The sequence below is a fragment of the Hibiscus syriacus genome, unplaced genomic scaffold (genome assembly GCF_006381635.1).
Source record: "Hibiscus syriacus cultivar Baekdansim isolate YM2019G1 unplaced genomic scaffold, ASM638163v2 tig00111238_pilon, whole genome shotgun sequence".
Classification (NCBI taxonomy): Eukaryota; Viridiplantae; Streptophyta; class Magnoliopsida; order Malvales; family Malvaceae; genus Hibiscus; species Hibiscus syriacus.
The window spans coordinates 1295648-1323553 of record NW_024063030.1 but is presented as its reverse complement, the minus strand read 5'-3'; the positions used below and the strand labels follow the sequence as shown (position 1 = coordinate 1323553).

Genomic DNA, 27906 nt, shown 5'->3' with positions numbered 1-27906 from the left:
TTCATAAGTTCTAAAATTGTCATTTTTCGTTAAAAAAATTGGTGTCTATCTAAATTAGATGTTAACCTGACTTAGATATGATAAATTCATATTTTAATGATATCTATTGGTATTGTTGTTGCTTTCAAATACTGACTTCAAACACTAGCTTGACGACGTAGTGTAAACGAAAATTCGATCCATAAAATACAACTAAAATAATTATATGATCAGATTTTATCATATCTCAATCAATATATTAACGTCAATCTTAGACGACCACAATTTTTTAACTAAAAATGATGAGTTTGAAACATATGAATAGTCAAGTGATCATTTTGTAACTTTTAATAAGCGAACTTAACAAAATAACATTCTATAATTAATGGATCATTTGTGTATTTTGCCTATATTTATAACGCACAAAATCAACATAAAAGTAAATATGCTTTAATGATAACTAAACAAAATCATGGGTACTAACAACCACTAAATTCGCCTAATCATAGCAATTTGATATTCAAAAAGCAAGGATGTTGAGCGTGATATCAGGGTGTGCGTTTCCAAAGGCTGTCAATGAATGATCGGGAAGCAGTGAAAAAGTACAAGTAGGGATGGGCACGGGCAGGGCTTTGGTTGACTCAACTCCAACTCGAAAATATTTTATTAATACGTAGTATCGTCCCACCCTGATAATTTTTAGGTTTTCTCTCACCTGAACTTGTCCCGATTTTTAGACTATAATCTCAACCCGACCCGAATATATCAATATTTTAAATAATTAAAATAATATATTTATAATATTTTAAATTATTAAAATAATATATTTCATAATAATATATTATATTTTTAATAATTAAGTAATATATTTTAACATTATATAATAAATATATTTAAAATCTTAAGTATATTATATATTTCATACTGGGTCAGGTCGGTGATTTTTCACCTTAAACCCGGCTACCTAGTATATAACCCGCCCCGCCCCAAATTCTGAAATTTCTATAATAAAAAAACTGTCCCTATAAATTCGGGTTGGAACCCGTCGAGTTTGGGTATTTTGACCATCCCTAGTCACAAGAACATGGACCCTGATTGGTTGATGAAGGAAAATACAATACAAGTTAAATGCAATTCAAGTATATTTGGTCAATAGATATTTGCATAATATTATATACAAAGCTTACATTTCGAACAAAAATGTGCATTGTAATTAAACTAAAGAAGATATTCATGCATGAATATGAATAATATGCAATGCCTGTTTATTTTCATGGTGGATAAGCTCCTCATAATATTGCTTGAATAGCAACTGAAAAACACAACCAAAATGAGGGAAGAAGTACAAAAGGTACCATCTATATTGTGAAATATGTTCTTATCATAGTTGCTCCAGTTGGATCTGACATCAAGTGCTTCACAAGGGACATTCTCATATCGTTCGGTGCGATGAAGAACATATAAAACGCAAACAGGACGAGATCGGCAGAGGAAAGAGTAGAACCAAGAAATCCTTGCCACATCCTGCGATAAAACATATCCACTAGTAAGCATTATTTCTTTTATGCTGCTGAATGATTGGTCTGTTCATTCATGAAGTTATGTTTCTCAGTATCAAGTTTAAAAACTGAATATTTGGGTGGGATTGTGGAACGGGAACAGTTACTTCTCTTGGTTTTCTTATAAATAAGCACCAAAAAATGGTAAATATCACGTCATACCAACTCGGCAAACGGAAGAACGTTCGAATGCCTTCGATATCGAGTTGCAGTATGAGTGCTAGTCCAAAGAGAAAGAAGGACCTCTGACGTTTCCTTTCTAGTGGCCAAAGAGTATTCCAAGCTGAACCAAATTAGAGTAACACATCATAAGAAGGTGATACCATGCACTGAGTTCTAAATTTGTTAAAAAATTACATAAAGCACTACAGCACACAATGAATATGCGAAGTACCCTCAAGGACAATTCAGCAACTAGAAACATACAAGCCAAGAGACAAATGACAAATCATAAAGGCAACAACCACCGTGTGTTATTGGATTACTCTTGAAAAAAGACATTGAAATATCTGATGCACATATATAAACATATGCATACATGCATATGCATATGCCTTTGCATGAAAAATTAAATTCTGGTTGCTATTGTGGACTTACTTAAGATGAAAGAACTTCGTTAGCAACCCTTAAACAGTGATGTTGAGAGGAAAAGAGGATAAATCAAACAGCATACCTTGCATTGAGATATTCCCATTATTTCTTTCAATGGTAAGCAAGCCATTTGAATCTTCTTTATGATATTTGCAATTACAGAAGCATAATTTGGAGCCTCTGATAATGATCTGACAACCGAATAACCTGCTTAAGAAAGTTTAGATTGGCAATATCAAGTCAAATATTGAAGGAAATATCTATTGAACCCAATTCATACCGGTAGCAGGATGCACCATGCTTGCAGCAGCACCAAATGCAAGGTTCTTCTGCTTTGTGTTTGGTAAGGAACCACCAACTGGGATGTAAGACCACTCCTGCATAAGATTGCAACACTTTGGAACTATATTTTGTATCCAAGAAAATGGCATCTTGCTAAAGAAAATTGGCATTCAACGCATATTACTTCACGATGCAGTTGGAACATGGATATGTCAGGAATCAATGAGATAGACTACTAACTGAGAAGTGGAGAGATAGACAGGCATTAATTCCACGAGGCAGGATTACGAGCAGCGAGCTTTGCACTCCTCAACCAATGACCGGAATTATGAACGAAAACCAACTCAGTTGCAAATAATGTGCTACCAAGATAGAAAGTTGAACCCTGAATTTGATGTGGTGGTGTTTGTGATAAGCCGATTTTCTGGTTTTTGACTAACAAATTGGAAGGTGAAATATTGAATTTGAAGGTATCTTTTGACCATGAACCAAAAAAGAATTTAAACAAGTTCCCATTATGAACCCATTGAGTGGCCTCAGTGGTAAAAGGTAATGTTATGCTCCCTAGAGGACCCGGGTTTGAGCAGCTAAGACTACTTAATTTATAAAATGGCAAGGAGATGACGGACATGACATCCTATTTTGGTGCTGAGCAACAATATAAAGTAATACAGAGACCAATCTGGCATCTTAATTAGGCATGCAGTTTACCTCTTCATAAACTTTTAAAATCCGGATTCCCATGGTCTCTAACCTTGATGAGTTTCTTCTTTAATAGATCAAAAGGCATGGCATCTTTTGAAGCCAAACAGGTTTCCTGCAAATCAACTTTCTGAATCATTTTGCATGTAGTCATGGGATACAACATGAACAATAAACAAAATTGATTGCATGTCGCACAAACCTCAATGAAAACTCTAGTTGAAGACATGGGCATGGCATAAAGAAATGTTGGATATTGTGCTTCTAAAGCTGGAACTTCTTGTTTAGCATAGTCTCTATAATCCATGAAAACCATCAGGCTGGGATCATAAGGATTGTTCTCCACCTGATATAATAAGAAAAAAATTAGCCTGTTACAAAGTTCAGTACTTTTTTCCCACACCACCCTCTTAAACAGCTGATAAGATATATGATCGTCAACGATCAACGTTTGCATATTACCTCAACCTCGATGCCATAAGCCGTTTGAATGGAGACTCTCGGAACCCCTACCTCGTATTGCAACAATTTACCTGAAGCTGCTCCTGAAGCAACAGTAACAAACCTAGAATAACACATTAGGAGCTTGAAAGGAGTTGTGATACTAAAAGGTTAAAGTTTACAAATGGCAGTAGAGGAAATAGAAATTTTCCTACCTGCATGGAACAACACGATTGTGTTCACAAGCCACAAGATTATGACCATCGGTAGTGTTAGGTATGGCTCATAAATATACCAGTAAAGAGGACAGGAGCGGAGTGAGCGAAGCGAACATCAATTGTCCTTACAAAGAAAGTCTCGTTGTGGGGTTACAAATTATGTGGGTTGAGGGTGCGGGGGCGTAGCCCCCGCGGTACGGTACAGGGTTGATTTTGTAATTATGTACCAGGATTTTCTATTATAAATAGAGATGTAACCTAGACCTAAAATATCATTGAATAAAATTCTAGCGCCGCCTAGGCACCGAGGACGTAAGCACATTGCCGAACCTCGTAAAATTCTCGTGTTCTTTCGTTTTCTTTACCCGTTTTCGTCAACAATTGGTATCAGATGTCAGGAGCAAAATTCGAAGTCGCGAAATTCAATGGTCAGGGTAACTTCGGATTATGGCAAACGAGGGTGAAGGATCTATTGGCGCAGCAAGGGATCTTGAAGGCTTTGCGACCTACAAAGCCGGCGTCGATGGATGAGGAAGATTGGGAAGAATTGCAGCAGCGAGCGGCAGGAACCATACGATTATGCTTGGCGGACGAGGTCATGTATCACGTCATGCATCTATCGTCTCCAGACGAAATTTGGAGGAAGTTGGAAAGTCAGTTTATGTCCAAATCCTTAACGACAAAACTGTATCTGAAGCAGCGGCTGTATGGGCTGAAGATGCAGGACGATCACGATTTGGCGCAACACGTGAATGTCTTCAATCAAATCGTTTCTGATCTGGCTCGGCTTGATGTGAAAATTGAGGATGAAGACAGAGCGATGATTCTGTTGTGTTCGTTGCCTTCCTCTTACGAACACATGGTGACTACTCTTACATATGGGAAAGAGACTATCAACGTTGAGGAGATTACTGCAGCCTTTTGGCTCACAACCAGCGGAAGCAGAATGCAGGGGAAAGCTCTCAAGCCGATAGCTTATATGTCAAGGGTAATCGAGATCGTGGACGGAAGCCAGAGAAGGCAGGGTCCGGGAAGCGGAATTCCAGATCCAAATCCAGGGATAAGAAGACGATTCACTGTTACAAGTGCAAGGAGGCGGGACATATGAAGCGAGACTGTCCGAAGTTGAAAAAGCAGACTGATGAGAAGCGTGATGGCTCATCCAAGTCTGTGAACGTGGTCGAGGATGATACTTCTGATTGCAGTGAGGGTGATATGCTTTCTATTTCAACGACACAATTGACGGATGCTTGGATTCTTGATTCTGGATGTTCTTATCACATCACGCCAAATAGGGAATGGTTTTCGACATACAGGCCGGTTAATTCTGGTTCGGTTTATTTGGGTGATGATCGATGTTGCAATATTGTTGGTATTGGTGATGTCAGAATTAAGATGCACGATGGCTCCGTTCGGACGTTGAGTGGTGTTCGACATATCCCAGACTTGAAGAAGAATTTGATTTCCTTGGACACTTTGCACAAGAATGGTTTTATCCCTAAGGCTGACGAGGATAGGGAAACCATTCGGATTGTTAAAGGAGCATTGACTGTGATGAAAGGCAAGATGACTGCAGGGAATATCTACAGATTGTTAGGGAGTACCGTTGCAGGTGGAGTTCACTCTGTTGAGTCTTGTGATGATACGACAAAATTGTGGCATATGCGCCTTGCTCATCTTAGTGAACGTGGTATGGCATAATTACACAAGAGAAACTTGTTGCATGGTGTCAAAAGCTGTAAGCTCGATTTTTGCAAGTATTGTGTTCTTGGTAAACAGACTAAAGTCCGTTTCAAGACTGCGAAGCACACAACTCAAGGGATTCTTGATTATGTGCATTCTGATGTATGGGGGCCTTCCACGACATCGTCTTTGGGTGGATCTAGGTACTATGTTACTTTTATTGATGATTTTTCACGGAAAGTTTGGGTGTATTTTTTGAAACAGAAATATGAAGTTTTTGAGAAGTTCAAGCTGTGGAAAGCTGAGGTAGAAAACCAAACAGGACGAAAAATCAAGTATTTGCGGTCTGACAATGGTACGGAGTACACAGATTCACAGTTCCTACAATTCTGTAAGGAGCATGGGATTCAGAGGCATTTTACAGTGCGCAAGACACCACAACAGAATGGTGTTGCGGAACGAATGAACAGGTCGTTGAATGAAAGAGCCAGATGTTTGCGGTTGAATGCGGGGCTTCCCAAACACTTCTGAGCTGAGGCTGTTAACATGGCGTGTTACCTTATCAACAGATCGCCAAGGGCATCGCTGGCTGGGAAAGTTGCAGAAGAGGTATGAACTGGTCATGATGTTAGTTTTGATAACTTACGGATTTTTGGTTGTCCTGCTTATGTGCATGTACCCGCTGATGAGAGATCCAAACTTGATGCAAAATCGAAGGAGTGCATTTTTCTGGGTTACAAGAAAGGTGTCAAAGGATTCAAGTTCTGGGATCCAGTTGCGAAGAAAGTTGTGATTAGTAGAGATGTCGTTTTTGATGAACAATCTATGTTGCAGCAGAAGCAAGACACGACAGTGGTAGATTTCGAGCAGTTTCCAGTTGAGAAACCAGAAACTTCTCAACCGACTTCTGGTGGTTCCACTACGGATGATTTGCAGGATTATAGTCTCGCCAGAGACAGGGTGAGACGGACGAATATAAAGCCTCCGAACAGATTGGGTTTTGAAGACTTGGTATCTTTTGCACTTACTGTTAGCAGTGATGATCCAGTTACTTTTCATGATGCCGTTACTAGTCAGGAAAACGACAAGTGGATGGCAGCCATGGTTGAGGAGATGGAGTCTTTGAATCACAATCGCACATGGGAGTTAGTTCCCCTTCCTGAGGGTAAGAAGCCGATTGGTTGCAAATGGGTGTATAAGAAGAAACTAACAGTAACAGAAAAAGAGGGGGAGAAGTTCAAGGCTCGTTTGGTAGCGAAGGGTTTTTCACAGCAGAAAGGAGTTGATTATGATGAAATCTTTTCTCCTGTGGTCAGACACACTTCAATCCGAGCAGTACTTGCATTGGTGGCTAGTTGGGATTTGCATTTAGAGCAGATGGATGTTAAAACTGCTTTTTTGCATGGTGATTTAGAGGAGCAGATCTACATGCGGCAACCTGAAGGTTTCACTCAACCTGGAAACGAGCATTTAGTTTGCAGATTGAAGAAATCTTTGTACGGGTTAAAACAATCTCCGAGACAGTGATATAAACGGTTTGACTCCTATATGATCAAGATTGGCTACAACCGATGTGAGTATGATTGTTGTGTCTATATTAAGAGCCTTGATGATGGTTCTTTTATTTTTCTATTACTGTATGTTGATGATATGTTGATTGCTGCGAAGAACATGGATGATGTTATTGGTTTGAAAACTTTATTGAGTCAGGAATTTGATATGAAAGATTTAGGTGCTGCAAAGAAAATTCTTGGAATGGAAATTTGCAGGGACAGAGACTCAAGGAAACTGCGGCTATCTCAACGGGGTTATGTTGAGAAAATGCTAGAAAGGTTTGCGATGAGCAGCGCGAAACCAGTTAGCACTCCATTGGCGAATCACTTTAAGCTCTCATCAGAACAGTGCCCTAAGACAGATAAGGAAGCTGAAGATATGGCAAAGGTTCCGTATTCTAATGTTGTTGGCTGCTTGATGTATGCGATGGTATGTACTCGTCCTGATTTAGCTCATGCTGTTAGTCAAGTTTGTAAGTACATGTCTAAACCTGGTAAGCAACATTGGGATGCAGTCAAGTGGATCTTTCGGTACTTAAAGGGTACTGTGGGACATGGAATTGTTTTTGGGAGTCAGCGGGATAATCCTTTGGTTGTAGGATATGTGGATTCAGATTATGCATGTGACTTGGATAATAGAAGATCTACGACAGGGTATGTGTTTACTCTTGGTGGAGGGCCTATTTGCTGGAAGTCTACTGTTCAATCTGTCGTGGCACTATCTACAACTGAAGCTGAATACATGGCAGCGGCTGAAACTGCAAAAGAAGCTTTATGGCTTACTGGTTTAGTGAAGGAGTTGGGTGTTCAACAAGATGGAGTTCAGTTGCTTTGTGATAATCAAAGTGCTATTCACTTGGCTAAGAATCAGGTGTATCGTGCTAGAACTAAACATATTGATGTAAGGTTCCACAAGATCAGAGAGTTGGTTGCATCTGGAGAGGTTTTGTTTCAGAAGGTACATACTGATGAGAATGCCGCTGATATGTTAACCAAGCCAGTTACGACAGACAAGTTCAAGCATTGCTTGGACTTGTTGAATGTTTCTAGTTGTTAAAGAAGCAAGGTAACCCAACCCACATTGAAGTTTCCAAGGGGCAGGATATTCGCCAAGGTGGAGATTTGTTAGGTATGACTCATAAATATACCAGTAAAGAGGACAGGAGATGGAGCGGAGTGAGCGAAGCGAACATCAACTGTCCTTACAAAGAAAGTCTCGTTGTGGGGTTACAAATTATGTGGGTTGGGGGTGTGGGGGCGTAGCCCCGCGGTACGGTACAGGGTTGATTTTGTAATTATGTACCAGGGTTTTCTATTATAAATAGATATGTAACCTAGACCTAAAATATCATTGAATAAAATTCTAGCGCCGCCTAGGCACCGAGGACGTAAGCACATTGCCGAACCTCGTAAAATTCTCGTGTTCTTTCGTTTTCTTTACCCGTTTTCGTCAACAGGTAGCTTCAACAATTGTCTCTACTTTTGAGTTAAGATACATTACACCTGACTCAACACACCTATGGAAAATCAATACAAATTAAACATCGTTGGTAGGCAATATATAAGAAAAAATAACCTGGAGAAAAAGGATCATAAGTTACCTCCTCAACAACTCCTCATGAAGCAAGTGTCGACTAACACGTCCGTAAGCACGACCGATCATAATAGGGTTATCATCATCAAGGTAAACAATGGTATCCCGCCAAACATGCTCGGTACATCTTTCAAGTCCAAGATCTGAGAATGACATTAGATTAACTTACATGTTTATTTGATTGTGATGAACATCTTTCGTATTTTCCTTAGAAACTGAAACAATACCTTTAAACTCATCTTCCTAGACTAGGGCTATAAATGAGACGAGACAAATCGCGAGCTACTCGAGATCGACTCGATCGAGGCTCGATAAATACTCGGATCGAATGGGCTCGACTTGAGTTCGTAACGAGCCAAAACGAGCTACTCGATATTCGACTCGAAAAGCTCGTGAGCAGTTCGAAAAAATGTTATATTATAATTTTAGATTTTTTAAAATTACATTATAAAAAATTTATTAAAAATACATTATTGATAATTATAAAATTTTAAAAATATATTAAAAATTCTATAATACAACTACTCTCAAATTTTAATTTTATTAATTAACCCAAAACCCAAAACCAAAAACCCTAAGCACTAAACTCTAAGCCCTAAACCATAAACCCTTAATTCGATTATGTGATAGGGGTTAAGTAATGCACATGAAGGTAACATACAAATTATGCAAAATGAAATTAATGAAATTAACAAGGGTTTATATGTAAATAAACTAATAAATCACACTTAGTCAAATCAATCAATAGGTCCATTATCAAAATAAACGGTGATCAAAACATAAAATAAAAATAAATTAACAACTATAATCATAAAAACGTAAACCTTGATTAATGATGAAATCAGAAGATTACAAATATAACAGGTCCTAAAATACTAATACTCCATTTCTAAATCACAAGCTACCCCCTAGTCTTGAAGCGTTGTCGTTTTGGTACTGCTTAAAGCTACATCGTTTTGGTCGCTAGAATATATAGGAAGATTAGGGTGAAACGCTTAACCTAAATCATTTCCTCATCTCTCCTCAACGAGACACAACCCGCCGCTCTCTCATCTCCTTACCTTCTATCATTTTTCCTCGCTCAACCCTAACAGAGACCCACAGCCTCTGTGGCTTCAGCCGCCTAATGCTCCGATGTGGAGCTTAAACTTCACCTAAACAGATTCCGGTGACAACCTTCATAAAAAACATCCCCAAATCCTTAAACTTAAACCCAAAATACCCTCGTAAATACCCAGCTTCACCACCCCGTAGCCCTGCCAGACCACGGCAATCGCGGCCATCGCCGTCCCAACGAGCTTCGATAAAGAGCCCTAATGCCCCGGACCACTCTTTCCTCATTGGCCTAGGCAAGAAACCCAAACTTACTGAACCTCTCCTCTACCCATAAACCCCAACGACTAACCTAGAAAACCCCTCAAATCCCTAGAACCCGCAGTTTGAATCCCACATGCACGACTGGAAAACCGTAAAAGATAAAGGGTTTACCTTCCCCTAGATGAGATCGTGGTTTCTAGCGAAGGCGACGATAGGTTTTGGATTAGAAAAGTAAGTTTTCTGTTTTGCTCGAGGGTGGGTTCTTTGGTTGATGATGGATTATTCCTGTTGATTTTTCTTGTTTTTGACCTTGTTGCTTGGTTGTTCCTGATGGCTCGTAGTTTCTAGTTTTTCCTGGTTGGTCACTGTTTTTTTTGGTTTTGTGTCTTTCATTTCCTTTGATGTGTGTTTTCTGGTTTTTCTCTCGATGATAGCTGATGATCGATTCTTGTTTCTTGGTTGCTTTTCCCATCCACTTGCATCCCCGGAGAACAAAACCAATTATTTTATCTATGGATGTTCATGGAGGTGATGTTACATCTAGTGGTTTGTATGAGCTTTTGCAAGACATTTTTAGTGGAGAAATATTTGTACCACGTGTGAAGTCTGAACTTGATTCATATTTAGGTCTCAAGATTACAGTTCCGTTCTCCATTGTCTCAAACAGATGATAAACAGTAAACAGAACCGTAAAGACTCTCTGTAAAGTTATGCTTTTAATTTGACACGTTTTTGGTTTGCAGTTGTTTGAGAAGGTTGAAATTGATAAACCTGCCGCTAGTCGTTCAGCATCAGCTGAGATTTATGTTTTGGGGCTAAGGTATAAAGCCCCTGCAAAGATTGATCCATGTCTTCTTAACTTCAAGCATCTGTTTCAGGGATCAATAAAACCACAAAAGAAGGTTTTTGTTTCATTTTATGTTTCGAACTCTCTCCTTTACCCCATTGATTGTGTCTATTCTCATCTTTTTTCTTTCTGCACATGCTTGTTGTAGGTGATTGATGTACTTAGGGTAAGTAAACAAAAGAGACACTGTGATGGGTAAGTTTTCCCTTTATCATACAACAATGTAACTACTTTCTTCATATTCTGGTAAATATTTTCAAGTGTTTACTTTTTTTCTAACAACATGCCGACCACAGGTATGAAGATGGGGAGACAATCTCGAAGAAGGTGTCTATTGCTGCTGACTTCATTTGGTCTGATTCTCCTCTTGAAATCCTTGGTTCGGTTACTACCATAATCGTTGAGGATCCAGTTTCATTGCATATTAAGGATCACAATTCTACCTCATAAGAGGTGATTATCTTTTCAATATTTCTAGTCTTACCTGCCTTGAAACTTGTATTTACTTACTTTGGTAGTGTCTTGACAGGTCAAAGCTCTTTGTGATGATTTGCATGTTCTACGAAAGCAGGATTTCAAGTAAGAAACATAATTGTTTTCAGTTTTCCCCTTTTGAGATTTTTAAGTCTAAACAATTTGTGATAATAAGAAAATATGTGAGTAAAGCTATAATTAGAGCACTAGGTACATACTACTGTGAGTGAGAACTTAATTTGACATGTTGCAATCTTTTGTAAGTAAACTTGACATGTTGCTGTCATCTTTTGTAAGTAAGCTTAACTGGTTGATATCATTTTTTGTATTATTTTTTTAAGTAAACATGCAGCTATTATGATATTGTTATTTTTGTAAGGAAAATAGTGTAATCTTGTATAAATTTGGATATGTTGTCATATTTGTCATCTTTTTATAAATTTAGATGTGTTGTCATATTTTGTAAACTTTAAATACATTTGAAGTTTTAAAAACTTCAAAGCTTATATTAATTATCTTAAATTTCTTGTAATTGTATTTTTATTTTTTAGATTTTTTATAGTTCATACATTCATATTATAAAGTATTGGTGATGGTTGATTAAAGGGAAAATTATTTATATATTTTAAATGTAATATAAGATTTTTGTATGTTCAAAATCGAGCTCAAAATCGAGCTTCAATCGAGCTCTTGAAATTTTTTTTGAGTTCGAGCTGAGCTTCATAATTTTTAGCTTGCGAATTTTCGAGTCGAGTCGAGCCTACGTTTAAAGTTTTCGAGTTCGAGTCGAGCTCAGCAATACTCGAGCTCGACTCGGCTCGTTTACACCCTTATCCCAGACCCCATAATTGTTGGTGAAAGGAAGATCAGGGCCAATTAGTCCAACATTTAAACCCAACTTAGCCGACTCTGCAGCAAGAGCAAGAGCAGCTGGACCACAACCAATAACCACGAGGTCCAGCACGTTTTCTCCAATTGATATAGGCGGTAACTGTGCAAATATACATGTTAAGAGAAGGAAATTCCTATGAACATAGATAGACTGTTACGGGATACGAATTTAAAAATTTATATTTGAAATTAAGAGATGTAAAATTAGTTCTTCAATAGAAAATATCGAAAAGTAAAAAAAAAATAAACTATATGAAACTTTAAAATTTTCAAGAATGCGACCAAAGTCAACACCCTCTCGTCCACTCCATCCTACGAAGCAGTAAACCCACTAGTAAAATGTAAACTTTCTTTTCCAGACATTTTGTTATCCAGCTTCTCCAAGTCACTACTATAGTGCTATTGACCAGATGCACCTGACCCTCGCATGTTATAATCTTGATAAGTGTCTCATATTTCTTGTTTACTATTGTGGCTCAAAAGGCACAAGTTTATCCACCAGTAGGGGAGGGGGTCTCCATTTTAACAAGCAGAAATAATTTTTTTTAAAAATCAAAGTAAAAAGTAATTCTAGTTTCCAACAAATGAAAATCGAAGGGAGCGAAGTGAAAAAACCTTATCCGCTAATTTGGATTGTTTATCCATTTCCTTATTCTGTTGCATTTGAACGAAGAGAAGCTCACAGCCACCGGCTTTTATGAAATCTTCTTCGTCGGCGAAGTCTTCCTTGACCGCAACGCAACTCTCTCTGCTCGCCCCACTAGCTCTCACCTTTAAGGAAATAAACCGATGATGACTCGGAATCGCTGTTTTAGTCCTCAACAGGCTTCTCCTCCACAAGGCACACGTAGGAACCGCCATTGCGGCTAAGTTCCGAGTTCCAACACACTCCATTATCATCACCTTCGGAACTAACAAAAACATGGAATCAAAAGCATGAATATTTTTCTTTAAGTGCAACCAAGTGTAGAATTTGATACTAAAATCGGCTTCTTGCGTCATTTAATTGCTCAGATGTTCTACTGTCATCACTTGCTTTCCACGTGGGCGATAGAAATTGGTCAAATCTCTGGAAAAGCCAAACCCCTATCCAGCTATGATTATAAACTCCGTCGTTTTAATTTAAGCTCGAATTTTCCCTTCTTTCTTCATATTTTTGGAAATAATTAGTCCATAATTATTTCATTTTTTTTATACAAATTTGAAAACCTTCGACATGAGATTAAAAGAAAAAAACATAAGTTCACATGAAAATGATTGATTTATTAAATATATATTCATATAATATTATCTTATATACTGTTTATGAAAAAAATATTTTATAAATATTATTAAACTTATGTTACATATTTTTATTTTATATATATTTAAAATAAACATGACAATTCTATAATTTTGTTTGTATAATTATTTTTTTCAACACTGATATATAAAACAACTATATTATATTGTAAAAAAATAATTATAATTATATAAATGTATAACGCATTAAACACGATTGAAAATCTCCTTTCATTATTTGCATATAAGATTAAAAATCATTAAGTATAAATTATACAATTAAGGAAACAAAGTCTATAAAATATAACTCAATATAATATAGATTATTTTTAAACCAAATTTTATTTGAAACATATAAAATAATTTTAATCAAATTTTATATAAAACATATAATTCCCAAAATATAATGATAATACATAATTTAACACTAAATCACATTTAAATGTTGAATATGAGTATTTATAAATGTAAATAATTTAGATAAATTCAAACTCAACACAAATTTAAAATTTAGTAACTCAAAATTAAAAAAAAAAATCGGAATCAAATTTTACTCCCCTCTTACATCTAAATGTATATCAAATACAAGCTTGATATGAAGTTTGAACATGGTAAAAATTGAGTAATCCATAAACTACTGAAACAACAGCGCTGCAGCAGCTTTGTTTAATCGTTAAAGAAAATAATAAACTGAGCAACAAGGGAAGAAGTAAAAAAAAAACGAAAAATTGCCAGACCATTTCAGAAACCAAGTAAACCACAATCAAAAGCTCAACATTATTGATATCAATTGAACAACGTGCATTGTATTTGCTTAGGAAATTAAAGCTCACAAGGACAACAAAGGCTGCTCTTGCATCCCCGGCTGCGGATGGCAGAGGAACAATTAATATGATGCAATCCAGACCTAATTTGGAAACAAAAATGCAAGAACAATGCTGAAGGATGTCAAACTATAGGAGTACAAGACCAAGTTCTGATGGTCTCAAAGCATTTTGTATCCGATAATTATAGAGGTAGTAGTGAAGTTGCCCATCACCAGGTCCGAATTTCAGCTCTTTGAGGAAAGGTTCATTATGCATGACATCAAGTGCATTGAAAACATCAAAATCCTTCTGCTTAGCAACAATAAGAGCATCATTCATCAGCTGAAGCAATGGAGTCTTAGTGGAGACGTTGTAGTAAGAATAGGCAGCTTTCAAAATGGAATAGTTCTGGTTGCCAAGAATTGATGAGGGAAGCGTGTAGAAGCTGCAGAAGTCAGTAACGTCATGCGTCACTGGGCTCTCAACCAAGTAACTATCCACAACCCCCTCTGTAGGAAGCAGCCAATGCTCCACATCGTTCTCATCAAAATCTGGAGAAACAACAAACTGGCTCAAGTAGTTTCTAAGCAACCTGGTAACGGCAGGGACATCACGAAGCTCCATCTTTCTGAACCCAGAGGTTCCTGGAGAATCAGGTAACTTGTAGAGTTTAATGGTTCGGCTCATTGTCATCCTAGGCCCAAGCCTAGAAAAGCCAACATCAATAAGCTTCTTGGGGTTCAACGACCGATGCCAATACTGGCAAGTAGTAATTGGTGTTGGAAGAACAACTCCGGCTGTGTATGTTGCCTGCCAAATATTCTCCAAATGAACTCTCCTAGTAACCTCCTTAATCATCACGGGTGCAAGTCTTTTTGATCTCAGCTTCTTATGAACACACAAGAAATTGATCTCGGCCATCTTCACAACTTCATTCCGCACCCTTATTCTCGCGGGGATACCAGTAATGAAAGCAACAAGTTTCTTTGAAGCCTTAGCACGAACGCCAATGTGCCAGCTCTTATAGTAACCAGGAGGACGCAAAGCCCAGCCAAGAAACTCCTTGGAGTAATTGAATCTAAACATATTCTCATCATCCTCGACATAATTATTCTTCAAAAGATTATAAACCTCAGTGCAAGTCTCTTCTGAATTCATATCACAGGTGGTCCATTCATATGGACTTGGAAGGTTATAAGGTTCCTGTTTCACTTCAGATAATGGGGTGGGGGCCTCGATAGGTCCCTCGGGTAAACTTGTGTCCCCAAAATCCTTAAATTGACCAACAGGTTGAGTTTCCCAGAACTTGTGTCTCTTGGGTAAGGACATGGAATCCTGAATCTTTCGAACAATTGTTTCCAGTGAGCTGTCATCTTTGGGCAATGGGTTAGTCTCCAAATTCTGATCTGGGTTTTGTTTGGGTGACCCAGGAGGTGAATTCTTTTCACTCATTTCAGGCAATCAAATAATTTCGGCTACGTTAACACAACCAGAAGATATTTCAGTACCTGAATCAATTGAAAAAATCTACATATGTATGTCCAAATTATATACTAAAAAAAGAAGAGAAAGGAAGCACAGAAATAGCAGAACAAAACCTAAAACTACAGAATTTGTTACACTTCAAATAGCTTCCAGCTACCAAATAAATCTATTGAAACGATATCAAACAAAAAATTGCAAGATTATATAATGGAATAACAGATCTGCAGAGTTCGTTAAAAAGTGAATGAGAAAAACGTAACTTACTCGGTTTCGAAGGAAAGAAGTTTAGCAGATTATGAATCTGGGAAATGTTGGGGCAGTTATCGGGGAGGAAAAATGTAGACTCGGATGAATCAGATCTTCAAAGCCGAATCAGTAGAAGGATTATATTTTGTTTGATTTAATTCAAGCAAAGGGATAATATTTAGGGTTTTCTATGACTTCTCTTCAAGACAGCGCCATTGGAGACCGAGATACCCAAAAAAAACTCGCTTTCGTTGGTGAATACGGCAAAGGTGAGTGTGGAAAATAGAAAATTGTAATTCCTTTTTTTGTTTAATATTAAGCTTAAATATAAAATAAGTGATCAAATTATATTATTTTTTAGTAATGTGTTTATAATATTTTTTTGAATTATTTAAATGTTTATTGTTACAAATGTTTTGATTTTAGGTGTTCGGATCTTATTAGTTTTTTCTGTTAAGTGACACGTTATATTATGATAATTTTAAATTTTTTAAATTAAAAATATTATTATATTTATAAAAAAATTCTAAACTCTTTTAAATCACAAAAAAAATACTCAAAGTTCATAAAAATTCTAACTCTAACCTACTGCCGCCGCCCTTTCTGATTACGACCGTTTTTGTCGACTTAATCTCTGTCATCCTCCTAGTTATAGGTTGTCATAGTTGTTGATCGACTGTTGAAATCGTGTGAGATCGTAATTTTTATCATAGGGTTCGTGAGGTACAAAACGTCAATTAGCCGCTAATTAACCGTTGAACGGTCTTGATTTCATAGGGGTATTGATCATTGGGGGTAGGTGAGGTCGGGTGGAGCTTCAACGTTTGTAAAGCATGACATCCGTCGTGAGTTTAAGGCTGGAAATAAAAGTTTTCAAAGATTTGCGGTTATTTTAAAATTTGTGTGTTTTTAATATAAATTTTTATTTTTTAAATTTTAAATAAAAAAATTAAATTACCAAAACGTGATATGTGTCACTTAAAAGAGAAAATTAACGGTGTTTATAACCCAGGTACCTAAAGTGATAACGTTTATAATATTAAACACTGAGATCATTCAAAAAATATTATAAGCACATATTCTTAAAAAACGATATAATTTAGATACTCATTTTATATTTAAGCTTTAATATTAACCAAGCTAGGCCCGTAATTTTATTTGTAAACTGTAGACTGTAGTAATAAGGTAACATGTTAATTTGAACTTTGTATGTCACATATTAATATGTATTAATCAAACTCGTTTTTCTTAGAATTTAAAATTACTTCATTTAACTAAACTAAAATAAAACAAAATATTTTGTATATATAAAAGAATTATATGTTATATAATTTTTTTCATCGGCTTCTTGATAGGAATGATTACTCATGAACAAGACATTAAAATATTAGAACTTAAATTCAAATTCCATTCTATATAAAATATAAGGTAAACTACAAGTTAAATACCTAAAATTATTACATCTATCCCGTTTTAATATTTAATTTTTTTTTTCAAAATCATACTTAACGTTTACTTTTTGTTTTATTTTCAACTACAAGTTTAATATCTAAACTATTACATTTACCCCGTTTTGGTATTTAATTTTTTATTTTTTCTTAAAATCATACTTGACGTTTACTTTTTATTTCGTTTTGGTACATCTTCGTTAAAACGTGAAATTTTTATGGGTAAATTATATCATTCATTACTTAACTATCTTTTCACTTCTATTTTGGTCACAGAAGTTTAATTTTTTTAATTTAATTACCTAACTTTTAAATTACTCCTAATTTAATCACTATAACTTTCAAATTTATTTTTTATTTTAATTATATATTAAAAATAATAATAATAAATTTTAATATCACAAAAATTACTAATAAAATAAATTAGAGTGATTAAACAAGAACAATTTGAAAATTGGGTAGTTAAATTAAAAAATTTAAACTTTAGTGATCAAAATAAGAGTGAGAATATAGTTAAGTGATAAACGATATAATTAACTCATAAAAAATGTCACGTAAGAATTTTTAACGACGGAATACCAAAATGAAACATAAACTAAACGTTATACATGATTTTAAAAATAATAATTGAAGTATTAAACGTATAATTTACATTATTACATCATAATTAGTTTATACATAAAATTTTAAATTTTAAAACTAAATGAGAGCTACTAAACTATCTTAGTTAAATAATACATTGTCAAGTTCACGAGTAGAATTGATGTACAAACTACAAAGACAAAGTACAACACGTGACAAGTCACGGGGTGTAATTTTAATGAGACAGAATAATACCTGAAATTTCAAAACCAGTGACACAGCTGCTCTCCACCGAACAACCGTCTCTAGCACCGTCATGGAATGACCGTCAACCGATTTTATCCCTTATAACTAACCCCAAAAAATAACAAAAACTAATGTCAACTATATATTACTTTTGAAATTTTACTTGAAAATTTGGGAGAAAAACAGATGAATGAGGGGGGCAGACGTGGGACTGAAGCAACCCTCGGGGAGCAGAGCTTGAACAAGCAAGAGAGGCCAGGCGAACCTATAGTGGTGTAGAACAATCTGCATCTGGCATCGCGTGAAAGTGAATAAGGTCATGCGGGGGATTGTACATGAGCCTGTTCACTCGAAGGAGTGAGAGATTTGGTGCTCCGCGGTGTCTTTTCCAAGACAAAAGAACTTGCTGGAGATAGGAGATCAAAGCAGAATGTTGTTCTTCACGTAAGTGTTCATGGCCATAATTGTTCAAACATAGAATTTGAATGTAATTTACCCTTTTAAATTGATAGGGCAATTCGGTTCGGTGAAGTTACTGAAATGGTCATCTATGCACGGGGCAGTTAATTTATTCACTTAGTTCGGGTCCTGCTAAGGCTTATATGTTTTTTAGTCAATTAGAGCAATGGTGTAACAATCATTGTTCCCATTTTCAAATGAGATTAAACAGAGACAACAATAACATGCAAACATTCAACCATTTTCATCAGATCGAAGACCACAAGGATCCAAGACAACAAAAACATGCAAACATTCAACCATATTCCCATGCACTACCTGAAATGTACGAGATCTGTACTCTCAAAGCTCATCAATGATACTTCTTCTCGTTCAAACTGGTAGTCCGAAAATGCAAAGGTCTTGAGAACCTGCACACCACTTGCTTAAGGCCGACAAACAAATCAAACTAAATGATCCCCCAGTGCAAAGAATGTTCACAAATAAGAGATCCCCCAGTGCACATCTGCAACTCTCATTGTTTTCCTTCAGAATGGACAGGTTAGTTTACTCGATATCAGCTAAACGATCACTGTAGATATTTTACCCAACCTCTGATTAATAAAATTTTTGAGATTCTTAAGACTGCTTTGCACCGTAATTAGCCTCGTTAAAAGTGTACCTGGAAACATTATCGCCAGCCTGATTTTAGAAATGGAGTCAGAAGATTGCACCCATAAATTTCTAGAAAAAAGAAAGAAAGCATTTCACCTCCATAAATTGGCAAAGTCAGCGCTGATGATAACCTGCCAATGCCATGGATTATTCGCACAACAGTTCCTGTTAAGTGACGGCAGAAACTAATGAAACTTGGTATTTGTTTCACCTCCTTGCTGGTGCTGCATGTAACTGAAATGAATGTCCATGATGGGTAATCAATTGAGAAATATCCATCACCCACCATAACCCCTAAAGTCAACCCATTTTCAAATGCTTCTGCCTTATTAACCATTGTAAAATGCGTAATTACTGTTGCTTTATTTTGTTGCTACTACTAGACAAAATGTCCAAAAGCATTGAAGTTTTTGCTGTGCCAGTTTTTGATCCTTCACCAGTTTTGTTATCCCCAGTTTCACTATGAACTGATGCTCGAATCGCAGAATGATTTTTCTTCATTCCAGACTCGAACATTTTCGCAAATGCTAAAGTAGACATCAGTGCTTTCTGAGACGAATTTGGTGTGGCTTTAGGTGTTATATTCTCTGGAGATTGACCTGCAGTGAGCAGCGAAGCTGGCATCTTCCATGGGTTTGCAGTGGAGTTGTATTGTTTGTCAGACAACGGTCGACTTTCATGAACAGATTTACCCTCGACAATATCAATCTTTTTCACCATTGCCAGAGTAGAAACAAGTGCTTCCCGAGCTGAATTTGGTGTGCTTTTAAGCGCTAAACACTCTGAGGATTGGCCTGAAGTTTGTGAAGAAACTGGCAACTTATATGACATTGCACTTGAGTTATTCTGCTTATCATCAACATAATTAATCATCGCAAGAGATCCATTGTTAATATTATCCGAACAGCAAGGCAAGCTAGCAGGTGTATAATTTCCAGAGTAAACGGGTCTTCCCACGGTGAGATTTATTCCCAGTGGCAGTTCTGCTGGATGAGTTTTCTTTTGATCTGTACTTGATTTACTTTGGGTAGTCTGGTTGCTGAATTTACCACTATGACCTTCATTATCACTCGGTAGTTGCTTATACCCATATGCCCTATTTAACAGTAGACTAACATTGCTAGTGGAATCTTCTAATGAAGATTTTCCAAATGATAGAAAATTTATACCCCTTGGTACCACTTCTGGCTTCTTCTTTGGACTAGCAGCATCCACATTCTGAATTGTGTGGGATTCACTTCGGTTGGCTTGAATCCCAAGTCTGCCACTTTCACTTATCTTCATAAATGAGCTACCTAGGCTAAACTTACTTGATTCTGCAGCAGATGGCCTTGATGCAAAAGGACAGTTGACACCTAACATCCTTTGGTTACTTTGATACCCAACTCCGCCACTTTCATTCATCTTTTGAGAAGAGCTGCCTTGGTTAACTTTAATTGATTCACCTTTGCATGCAATATCAGGTGTTCTACTGGGAGTATCTGCCACAAATTTTCTTTTGCTTTTGTCAGGAAAAGATCTTACAGAATAGGATGAAGCATCAGCATCCTTATGTGAAGCTCTGCTGACACTCAGTCTCATATCTGAATCACTCTGTGATGATGGCTTCAGATGAAGTTCAGGAGCTGTTGAAAAAGATGCAACATCTCCCTCCACTGGCATCTGAATTGAAAATAAGATATTATTACCGCTCTCAGTCAACTAATTGGAAATACTGAACTTTTCTTTTTGCGTAATAGAAACAAGGTTACCTTGTGTGAAAACAAGCAATCATCACCCCTGCTGCAGGAACCTTTAGTCATATAATTGATACAGGGATACTTGAAGAGAAGGTGATCAAATGGGCAGTCATCTCCTTTCATGCATGAGTTACGTGCAAAATGACTGCAAGGCTACAAAAATGAAATAAAAAAATGTAGTGAAACAAGAACACTCACAGATTCTTTACTAGAAAGATACAAAATGAATAGAACTACAAACATTCCAATAGAATGCAGCTACTTGCATAATCTACACAAGGTACCAAGCCAAAAAAGTAATCATTATACCTGAGATTTTGTCAAAGGCACTGTGTCATGTGAGAATTTGCACTTCTCGCCCTGTATGGGAAAAAATATATTTAGATCATTTAATACCAAATCAACACAGAATTCATGTTTGATAAACTTTATTTAGTAAACCAAGTCGAACAAGAAAATAAATTCAACTTCCAGTCCCTTTCTTCTACTATGCACCTTGGAGTGAATAAAATCCAAGTTCAAATGTTTATGAATATTATAAAGGGAATATTGAAGCAGGAATAGTTAAAACTCTGTAAAAAAGAACAAAGCAGCCGATTAATTAAATTTTTTTGTGAAGCTCTACCGGCTATTTTAAAGACAGTAAAATATCAAAAACGAAGAGAAGAAAAAGTATAACCTCATGACATCTTCCCTTCAGATAATGACGGCAATAAGATACAGGCTTTGGTTTCAGAACTGTCTGCAGCTTCAACCTTTTAACACCAAGCTGCCGGTTTTTCTCTGCTCGCTTCTTTCGTTTATTTCTCTGCAGAATAGAACCATAACAAGTGAATAATTTTTGCCTTTGAAGAGCATGGAAGGAATGTAGCTAATACAAATGTCGAAACATTTTTATGTAAAAACATGTAAGCTAAATTGTAGAGACTAAAACGAGCAGGTTTCATGTTCCAAGAAATTAACTTGCACCACAAGGTGTAAAGTTAGCCCATAAGAGTCTATTTAAACGTTAAAAGGGAAAAAATAGACATACTGAACTACCTTTTTCTTTTCGTTCTTCTCTGCAGGAGTCAGACACTGCTTTTTCTTCTTGTTGAGGCCAACATCTATCTGCATAAGATAGGAGGAATCATACTTGTCACATGTCAGAATTATCAGACCAATTTCATCATAACAATATAACTCTAAATAGCCTAGTTCATAGGTTTCCAGACAGATTTCTGGAAGACACTTGAGTTCATTTTATGTCTTTTGGTGTATGAATATGTAGTTGCTCAGATGTGCTTTCGTGAGGACGTGCGTGAAAGGAAGAGAGAGAGAGAGGCGAACACAGTTTACCGTTTTACTCTTGATAAATTATCTATCAGTTGGACCTGTTCTAGATCTTTAAAATATGGCATCAGATCTCAAGAAGCCTCAGAAGCCAGAAGACAAACAAAAGAAGTCCAGTCAATGGCAAAAACGGTGAGAAAGCAATGCCAAGGTGGGAATCAACGAAAAGCACCTCCTTATTTTGTAGCAAAAGATAGCTATAAAATCCTCACCTAATAACCACCATGTCAAATTCTTCTCTTTTAGGGTATCAAGAGGGCTAGGAAGCCCAATTAAACTCTACAACAGTCCAACCCAACTGTATGTCCAATGCTTAATCCCGGTGATAGGAGCCATACTTGAGTTATTTAAATTCAGAAATGGTAAAATGTAGAAGATTTTTTAAAGTCGTTTCAAAGAAACAAAATAGCATCAACTTAATATCATAGAGAAACCTCATATCAAAAGGCAAGCTCATAAAGAGGATAGCAATGACAGATGTTTCCATACCTAACTAATGAAATTCATATTTGCAAATGGTCCCTAAACGAAAAGGCAAAAAAAAAAAAAAGGTTAGAGCAATACCTTCGTTTTAGATTTACTAACTTGATTTTTGCTTCCAACTTGCTTTTGAATCTTTCCACTACCTTCCTTTGTTTGCATCATTCCAAGTTCATTCACCAAACGATTTGTCTCACTTCCTTCAAGCTCTCTAGGTGTAACTTTATTTGCAACTGGAGAAATATTTCTGTTAAACGAAGTAAACTCATAAGTTCTATCAGTAGATGTGTTTTCTTCATTGCAATGAAGATGTTTATCCTCAAAGATGCCTTTGGAAACTTGTTTCTCCTCTACAATTTTTTCTGATACCACAGCATCATCTAAGAGCATATCAAATGACTCATTGAGAAGCTGAATGTCACCAAAAATTTCTCCCTCTTCAAGCTCTCCATCTTCAACCATCTGACCAGGAGAACATACTCCCTCATTAGAGCAAACAAAGTTCTCCAAGTCCATCTCCTTTTGCTGAATTTCAATTTTCTCATGCATTAAGTTAGTCTCCAACAAGCAACTTTGGTCGTTGACCTTTTCATTTGAATTTAATACTTCAGCTGTTGAACCCTTATCCAAAGAAAACCCAAAGGCATCAATAATCTTTTGATTACCATCCTTCATGTCTACTTGTGGCTTAGCAACCGCTCCAGTTTCCTCCATAACAAAAGGTGGACAATCATTAGATTTTTCTTGACTATTCAACAATATACCTGTGCAACTATCACCCTGATTCCTGCCCAATGCTGCAGTCAAGCAGTTACTAATCTTATCACAATCTTCATTGCTTTTCATAATATTTTCCAAATCAGCCATAAGCATTAGTTCACGACCGATCTCTCCATCACGAACACCGTTGCCTTCCATGCTACTATCAACCATCATACCATTTTGACTCAATAAATCCTGACCTTCTTCCATTCCCATTATCTGCTCAATTTCATCTATTACCATTTGTGTGTCTTTAAATTCCTTGTCCTGGAAAACAGCTTCTTCAGAACCTCCATTAACCACATTTCCTTCCTGAGCCGCCATATTTGCGGGCTCCTTACTATGTGAGACAATCAATTCGCCAGGCTCTCTGACATCATCTCCACATGGTTCATGTCGGTTACAGCCATTATCTTCAACAAGAACAAATAATATAAAAAATAAGAATTACTGAACCTAAATATCTAAGAATTTTAATGTATTTACTGATGCAAACAGGATTTGGCTTGTCTAGAATACGAATAGATTGAAGACCAATTCCCAAAAATCAAATGAAAAAAAATAAAAATTTCTCTCACAATGTCGTAACAAAAAACAAAACCATTCAACTCAGCCTCTTTTAAAATTAAAAAAAATAAGTAAAAGAAAATCTGAAGAATTCAAATAGATACATTACCAGGTGTTTGTGGAAGGGGGATAATGGGAGGGGCAGTGGCTAGTGGAGAATCGCCGTAGCAAATTGATATAAGTCGAACAAGATTACGGTAAGTTCCACTCCTGAGATGCGATCGGCGATGAGGAGGAAACGAAAAAGGAGCTCCTACGCCTGGTTCTTGCGGCTCCTCCATTTTCCCCGCCAAGAACCAACTTCTAATTCCGAACAGCCGACTTAAGAACTACTGAAGGTTTTCTGGTCTTTTTGTTTCTTTTAAATTTTAAGCATTTTCTTTTCCTTGGTTAAGCCGGACCGCCTTTCGAAGGCTTTCTTCCAGGTTCGCACAAGCGATGCCGTTTAGGAGCGGTTAGATTTGAAAGGGTTTACTTATCAAGAAAAACTATGAATAAATTATAAAATTCACCTGTCAACTTTCTTTCATACCTATTTTAGTTATTAAAGTTTTAAAAAAGTTCAACTTACTCATTAAATTTTTAATTTGTTCTTATTATAATCGTTCGGATATAAAATCACGAATGAAATGATGAAATAGTAGCTATGTATACTTGATATTAGATTTTTTTTTTGACATGAAATCAGTGTCATTCACAATATTTTATCTCCCTCTTTTTCTTAAAAAAAATATATCTTATTTCAAAAGAAAATTACAATTTTATTCCTATGTTTGTCTACGTTAGAAGTGTTTATCGAGCGAGTCGATCGTGAGTTGGATATTGCTTAACTCATGCTCGCTAAAATTTTATGTTGTTCGACTCAACTCTTTTCTCGTTAAACTCGTTAAATTTTTCCTCAATTCGTGCATGTGTAGAAAATTTGTTGCTCGTTACTCATTAAACTCACCGAAATTTCCACTTTTTTCAAAACTATAGAAAAAATATACTAATACTATATGGAGTTTAATATAAAAAAATTAATAAATTTAATCAAAAAGTTATTAAAAAGAGTGTATGAAACAATTTCAAAGTCTAAACTCAAAAGCAACAAACCGTAAATATATTAAAATAATAATTAGGGTTTGATTTTTGAGTGTAGTAAAATATTAATTAATAATATAGTATTTTTTGTTGTTTATTAGAAAATTAATAAATTAGCAATTTATCATTCTATTTATTTATTAGTAAAATAGTAATTTTTTTGAATGATTTTTTTAAGATAACTAATAAAAATTATATAAAAAATTAATAAACTGCACGCGAATTTATCGAGCCGAGCTGGACTTTGCTCAATTCAACTCGTTAAGGTCTCGAGTCAAGCTTGAGCTTGAGTCGAGTCTTTATCGAGTTTTAACCGAGTGAAATTCGAACTACTCACGAGTTACTCAACTTAATAAACACCCATAGTCAATGTTATAATTACTATTTTTAAAACAAAATTGTAATTAATGTTCTTAAATGTCTTCTTCAATCACTAAAAGTTATTTATAAAATCATTTAATTATCTTAATCTCTTATCACCCTATCAGATTAGATTTTATTTAAAACCACTTTAAAAAATAATAATTCTCAACCATAAACTTAAATCCCATGAAGTATCTAAGTATTTTAATCTATAATATCTATCATTATATAATCGTAAAATCAAGATATATAGTTTTTTTCTTTTTTCACGTCTAACCATTAAAATTTTAAAAAAATATTTCACCAACGAGAAATCAACAAAATCAAAATAATTTTTTTATAAAAATTAAATAAATAATTTTAAAATCACTTTGTAATTTTTAAAAGAAAATTTTCCATTCAAAATGTCGTTAAGTATTTGATGATAGTGTGATTAAGATATAAGCAAATCAAAAGTTTAGTAAGGTAATTGAAATTTTTTAAATTTTAATGACCAAAGTAAAAATTGAGAAGAAAGTTAGTTGATAAAAATTTATAATTTACCCAAACAATATTAAACAAAGAATTCGGTGGGATGAGAACGAAACCCAAAACCCTAGCAAAGCAACCGGTGATCGAACATATCGGAAAGAAGCTAAGGTGGTTGCGGGAAAGATACAAAATGGTTGTGAGGATTCGATTGTCGAGGTTCGGATGCAAAAATATCCATTTTATAGGGTGATGGCTGCCAATGGCAGATCCCCAACAGATGGGAAGCATCTCGAGGTCCTTGGTTATTACAATCCTTTGCCAGGTCTTCTTCCTCTTTACATTTCCCCCCTCTGCAATGGAAGGGCAACTGATTGAATTAGCGAAATTTCCATTTGCCAATACATTCTTATTGCATCCTTTTCTTTTGTACAGGCCAAGACGGAGGTAAACGAATGGGTCTTAACTTTGAAAGAGTGAAGTAAGTTTCAATCTTCTCTTTCACTTGCAGATGTTACCGTTTTGCTCTTTCTTTTATCATTGTCGAGAATTGGAAAGTATCTTTCAATGTGGATTACTAAATTTGTGATGGATTGTGGACTGCAAGCGCCATGGAATCAGTTTCAAGCATTGCTATAGTGAGCAGTGTTTCCAAATTTTGTCGAGTGGAAACAACATAGAGCTTATTGCTTTGTGTGTCTGAACTTGGCAGGAAGAGCCTCTGTGCTCTGCTAGACAGTCAAGATTAGCATAATATGTGAATCAATTAATTATTTAAAAAAAAATAATATGAACGTTTTAAGAGGATGCGATAGTTAATTAGTAATTAGGGCGAATGGATTGTTCATAGCTGTTATAATTGTGTGAACTATCGTGAGATATTGCATCGGAGGAGTATGTCATAGTTGCCGAACTCGACATAGAATTAGTTATTGGAATTTGCGGTTTTAGAACGTAGAAACACGTCAGGATTTTGTGAATGTTCCTCGGACTCATGTAATTGAATGTTGTTTCCCTTTGCTTGATTGAAACTGTTTAGTTTCCTAGAAGGAAAAAATGTACCAGACTCCGTATGTTGTTATAGTTGGCGATGAATCGCTTTAATTGCAAAATCCTGGCAACAACTGTAGTCTTGTTCTACAAGTTGGCAGTGAAACCACCCAGGATAGATAAAACATCTATTGTCATTGTTTTCTACAGGTACTGGTTATCCGTTGGGGCGCAGCCTTCAGAGCAGTTCCATCGTATTCTTTTCAGAGCTGGCAATGGTGGCAATGGGACTCAAGGGTGGACAACGTGACACACGTCCCATTGATCCAATGACGGGAAGTGTTTTGAATTTGGAGAAGCCAGATGCCGATAACCAAGAAGAAGGTGATGGAGACGAGGCTGTTGATGGGTCGAATTCTGAATGAATATTTTATACCATCCCATAAAACTCGTCACTCTGCAGGTCCTGAGAGTTCGAAACAATTGTGGATCATATCGAATGATTGTAAGTGTTTATTTGAAGAAAATAACATTTGGCTTCGGTGGAAAGCCGGAAACACCGGCATCTCATTTCCAGGTCGTTACGTCAGCGGCCTGGCCCTGCCAAGAAGGTTAGGTCTGCTAAATGTGATTCGGTGACCACTATTTTGGATTCTGAATTTACCTTTAGAACACTACACTATCTTGCTGCATGATATTTGCTGTTTAATCTCTTTTATTAACAGATCATGTTAGGTGATACATTTTGTGTATATCGGGCTAACGAGTCGTTAAGATTGAAACG

The 27906-nt window shown here is 36.1% G+C and overlaps 2 protein-coding genes, 1 long non-coding RNA gene and 2 pseudogenes across 5 annotated transcripts; 2 read left to right on the top strand and 3 right to left on the bottom strand.

Moving 5' to 3' along the window:
- Positions 1-1265: 1265 nt before the first annotated feature.
- Positions 1266-13121, bottom strand: LOC120157111 (annotated as a pseudogene).
- Positions 1394-22683, top strand: LOC120157112. The gene is made up of 3 exons (XR_005519121.1): positions 1394-1525; positions 11384-11391; positions 22673-22683. It is a non-coding gene; the product is annotated as an uncharacterized LOC120157112 (long non-coding RNA).
- On the bottom strand, positions 14305-16017 carry LOC120157109 (glycylpeptide N-tetradecanoyltransferase 1-like). 3 transcript variants are annotated; one of them, XM_039168359.1, is made up of 2 exons: positions 15964-16017; positions 14305-15693 (listed from the first exon to the last, which is right to left on the bottom strand). In XM_039168359.1, exon 2 carries the CDS (start codon positions 15668-15670, stop codon positions 14366-14368), a length of 1305 nt encoding a protein of 434 aa, XP_039024290.1. In that variant the 5' UTR covers positions 15671-15693; positions 15964-16017; the 3' UTR covers positions 14305-14365. The 3 variants fall into 3 exon arrangements, with proteins under 3 accessions (XP_039024290.1, XP_039024292.1, XP_039024291.1); XM_039168361.1 differs by having other exon boundaries at positions 15968-15984; XM_039168360.1 differs by lacking the exon at positions 15964-16017 and adding an exon at positions 15719-15869 and having other exon boundaries at positions 14305-15688.
- LOC120157108 (zinc finger CCCH domain-containing protein 65) lies at positions 19009-24590 on the bottom strand. The gene is made up of 8 exons (XM_039168358.1): positions 24328-24590; positions 22974-24064; positions 22119-22187; positions 21757-21885; positions 21387-21437; positions 21090-21230; positions 19435-21000; positions 19009-19345 (listed from the first exon to the last, which is right to left on the bottom strand). The coding sequence occupies exons 1-7, from the start codon at positions 24497-24499 to the stop codon at positions 19690-19692; spliced, it is 2964 nt and encodes a 987-aa protein (XP_039024289.1). The 5' UTR covers positions 24500-24590; the 3' UTR covers positions 19009-19345; positions 19435-19689.
- Positions 24591-26310: 1720 nt separating this feature from the next.
- On the top strand, positions 26311-27582 carry LOC120157110 (annotated as a pseudogene).
- Positions 27583-27906: the final 324 nt, after the last annotated feature.

What these genes read in the sequence shown, in the direction of transcription:
- LOC120157109 (XM_039168359.1), bottom strand. Translation starts at nt 15,670, where the DNA reads ATGAGTGAAAAGAATTCACCTCCTGGGTCACCCAAACAAAACCCAGAT.
- LOC120157108 (XM_039168358.1), bottom strand. Translation starts at nt 24,499, where the DNA reads ATGGAGGAGCCGCAAGAACCAGGCGTAGGAGCTCCTTTTTCGTTTCCT. An exon ending in CCCCCTTCCACAAACACCTG is followed by an intron (nt 24,065 to 24,327) that starts GTAATGTATCTA and finishes TTCTTGTTGAAG; the next exon opens with ATAATGGCTGTAACCGACAT. An exon ending in TGCCTTTGACAAAATCTCAG is followed by an intron (nt 21,231 to 21,386) that starts GTATAATGATTA and finishes TCATTTTTGTAG; the next exon opens with CCTTGCAGTCATTTTGCACG.